Source organism: Gavialis gangeticus, unplaced genomic scaffold, assembly GCF_001723915.1.
Source record: "Gavialis gangeticus isolate Ggan-Ray unplaced genomic scaffold, GavGan_comp1, whole genome shotgun sequence".
Lineage (NCBI taxonomy): Eukaryota > Metazoa > Chordata > Crocodylia > Gavialidae > Gavialis > Gavialis gangeticus.
In genome coordinates, this window is record NW_017728992.1 from 13,678,069 (window position 1) to 13,682,069 (window position 4,001).

General features: G+C 43.4%; 1 protein-coding gene across 1 annotated transcript in view; it reads left to right on the top strand.

Moving 5' to 3' along the window:
* ADCY2 (adenylate cyclase 2) overlaps positions 1 to 4,001 on the top strand; it is a 564,608-nt gene that overhangs the window by 219,918 nt on the left and 340,689 nt on the right. Inside the window, exon 5 of the mRNA XM_019518414.1 lies at positions 2,719 to 2,880. Within this exon, the coding sequence (XP_019373959.1) occupies positions 2,719 to 2,880 (162 nt within the window). The remainder of the gene's footprint in view (positions 1 to 2,718; positions 2,881 to 4,001) is intronic.

The window sequence follows — 4,001 nt, forward strand, 5'->3', positions numbered from 1 at the left end:
GTGTCAGGGATGGGTGCCTGTGGGGGTTGGGGTATGTGGGTGTGGGGGGGAGTGTGTGGAAGGGGCTGGCTGTGCGGGGTGGGGGGGAAGATGGTGGGGGCCAGGGGATGTGTTCAACAGAGCTCACACAGGCAGTGTGGTGCAGGTGTAGTCTACCGGTCCCTGCCCCCCCCACCATCCAGGATGCAGTGCTCTGCATGGGGCTTAGCCCTTTGTGCTCCCACCCAGGGCAGCACACAGTGCAGTCCTGCCTGTACCTGCCCCACTCCTGCAAGGCAGCATTGCTCTAGTCCCAGCCCTGGCCAGCATGCACAGCTTCCCAGTGGAGCTGCTCCTAGAGCTGTCTGGGTATTTCTTGGCTGCCCCTGCCTCCAGAGGCACATCTCCTGCCTCTGCTGCATCACTTTGGGCAGCAAAGTAATGTGGGGAAGCAGCAGCCGTCATGTAGATGCATGCCAGGCACACATGCCTAGCCAGGCAGAGAGGGAAGCAGCAGTTGGGTGGCTTCTGCCCCAGTGTACAGGGCTACAGCTCTAGCTGACTTCCATCTACTCCACCCATCTGGCATGATGAGCAGCCACTTTTGAAAGGCCAAAGGGGTGGAAGGCAACTGGGACCTGAAGCTGGACCCCCACATGCTGGGGTAGGAGCCATCTGGCTGCAACTTCCCTTGCCCTCCAACCTGGCTGGGCACCTGCTGCCTGGTACATGTTCCCACGGCTTCCCTGCATTACTTGCTGCCCAAAGGATGAGCCACTGGAGGTGGGAGGAGCAAAGCAGTACCCAGGTGGCTGTAGCTGCACTGGGAGCAGCTCTGCTGGGAAGGTGTGTGTTCTGATGGGGTCTGCTGGCTGTGGGTGGGAGCATGGAGCATGCTACCCCAGGCAGGAGCAGCCGGGGCTCAGCCCCATGCAGAGCAATTTAGGGGCACCTGCTGGCTGGATCCAATCAATTGGTGGGTTTCTGCCCATGGGCTGGATCCAATCAGTTGGTGGGCTGCATCTGACCCATGGGCCATATTTTGCCCACTGCTATTAAAAATTATTGTTTTGTTGTTATTAGTGATGCTGAAGCCAGGCTGCCCTTTGCGATCATCCCCTTCTGTATAATTTGGGGTCTGGGTTGGGAATTGCCATAGGAACGAGTGCAGAAGGGAGATGTGGTGGTAGAAAAGGATGTGGGTGGTATTAAATTGTAGACAGGAAATGTGGTGGCAGTTGAGCATAAGGTGTATTTAGGGCAGCATAGAGGAGAACGTAAATGGTGGTATGAGGTGAGTTAATGCTAATGGAAGAGATCGGGAAATATAAGTGAAGAGAATAAGAGAGCATGAAAGCCTGAAGTTCATCACATAACTGTGATGTGGAATTTTGACTGGAATTTTCACATACGGATGTAGGGTAAAAGACTTCCCTTAAAGGCTGAAGCTCAGAAAATAAGAATAAGCTGCACTATATTTTGCTTTTGTTAAGAGCTCATTGGGAACACATCTTCATTAAATAATCCAACTTTGAATTTTGAGTCTAAAATAATTGTTTGTGGGTAGAGTGATAAATTGAGTAACAGTTGGATGGAAAGGCCTGTGCAGAAGCTGTGAGATATAATTATGCACATAATTTGTGATTTCAAAAATCTGTGCCCCCAATCCATATTCCCTTGCTTAAAATATGTAGTACGCATTGAAACATATGTGTGCAATCATCTGTTTTGCAAGTACGATGAGAGTTCGCATTTTTCTGGTATGATTTATTTAGCCAATTCAGGAAGTTTGTTTTATTAAGTTAATATGGATTCCACTGTCATTCAGAAAGATAACATTAGATTCTGTGTTATGGGCTGATTGGCTGAAAATATTTTCCCATCTTGTAATACCACATTACTATTACATTTTCATGAAACAGCATTTTAATGATATCTGATATGTAGCTGCCTGTACAGAGTAACCTTGATTAACTGAATGATGGGGGGGAGGCGGCAACTTTTTGCATAATCGGAGGCTTTGGATAATCAGGGAACGTTTTATGCATCCAAAGGAATGGAAATCACTTCACTGAAGTTGCTGGGCCAGTTTTCAGGTTCTATGCATGAGAAAGTACAACTTGCTTGACTTCCTGGGAGTCGCATCTACATACACAGGGTTGGAATTTTGACTATTTTTGTGCAGGACTTTAGTTCAAATTATTATTTGCTGATATAACCATTTATTTGGAGATATATTTCATGTTAGCAAGATTTAGATGGTAGAAATTCTACAATACATTGGAATTTTATTTGATATTTTCATTGATATTTTATCTTTCTTTGACATTATGCCTTTTGGTCTTTGTACAGTTGCAAGATGTATAAAAATCTAAGCTTCCTGACAATATCACCAGCTCTCATACATCTGAAGGCATTCATTCCCATAAAGCACTGTAATTGTGAACATGAAATGATTATTTTGTTTTATCCCATAGAACTTGAAAGGATTATAGAAATTAAATATTGAAACCAAGTTTTCTGGAAAAAAACTTAAAAAAACTTAAAAAAATACTTTTGAGTGACATTGTCATGAACTCTTTAAATTTCTGATCTAAGTTAGCATTACTTGAATTGCAAAGGACATTTTGCTTGTAGTTTCTGCTAGCTGTGTGCTGAAGTTAGTTTAACGTTTAATGTTACCTTTGTCATTGTATTCCAAGGTTAATACTATGGATTTTTTTTTGTCTTTTTGCACAGGTATCATTTTTCTTGTTCATTATATTTGTGGTATACACCATGCTGCCCTTCAACATGAGAGATGCTATAATTGCCAGTGTCTTGACCTCTGCTTCCCACACCATTGTGCTCAGCATTTGTCTCTCACGTACAGACATCATAAAAGAACACTTGGTCTGGCAGGTAGGTGCCTTGTGGAATGAATCATTGACCTATTGAATTGGCAGTTACATGTGACAGCTATACATGCTAGGTACATGTGACAGCAGATACAGTGGCCTATGCTTGGGATCATGAGTTTATTCCTGTTTGTATTATTGTACTGCTAAAGACTTTGTTCACAGCTGTAAACTTGCATTTATTAAGGTTGACTGTCAGCAATGTTAATGGATAGCTGAACAAATGCTCCGTCAGTTGAATCAATACCCATTTAGTAATTATTAACATTGAAACTAATGTTGCCATAAAAATTGTGTGAACTGCCCATTGTCCTGCCTGCTCAATGCCTTTTTTTTCAGATTAAAGCAGTATAACTTAATTGCATGTATAGCAACTGGTCTGTTTCTCTGGTGAACCATCAAATGCAGGTCTCTCTCATAGCAGAGTTTTAATCCTACACTTAAAACTTAAGCAAAATGTCAAACAGAACCATTGCTCTACATGCCCCAGAAACTGGCACAAGAAGGAAGGGGGAGTTCCCACTTTTATATAGAAAATTGTAGGGGTTAAGCCTCTGGAGGTATCCCCAGCAAACCTTCAGCACTCAAACAGCAGCCTGCAGCTGCCCCAGTCTGAATCCAGCTCCTTCAGTCCATAGTCCCAGTTGACCGAGCCAGTGAGATCTCCAATTCCATTGTGCACTCTTTTAGCCTACACATGTGCTTTAATGTGCATTTGCTTATTTTAATGCTCATTAAAGAATCACTAAAAACTGCACTTTTTAGTTAATTAAAATAAACTAATGCACATTAAGCGTCACTTAAAAACTGTGCTCTTTAGTTGATACGCATTAAAACAGGCTAATATGCATTTTCCTAGTAACTCATAATGGAGGTACTAGATTTAATGTGCATTAACTAAAGCATGTTAATGCACGTGTAGACATGCCTATCATAATCTGTGTAGAGCTGGCCAGGTTCCACAGGCAGGCTGATCTCTTCCCCTTAAGGAAGAAGCATCAAGCTTTCTCCTGCTTTCTCCTTTGCCCACCAGCCCCTGGTGCTTTATGGTGGTTGCAGTCCAAATGAAGACCCAGCACACCTTTGCACACTTCCCCTGATTCCTCATGCTGTTGTATACATTAC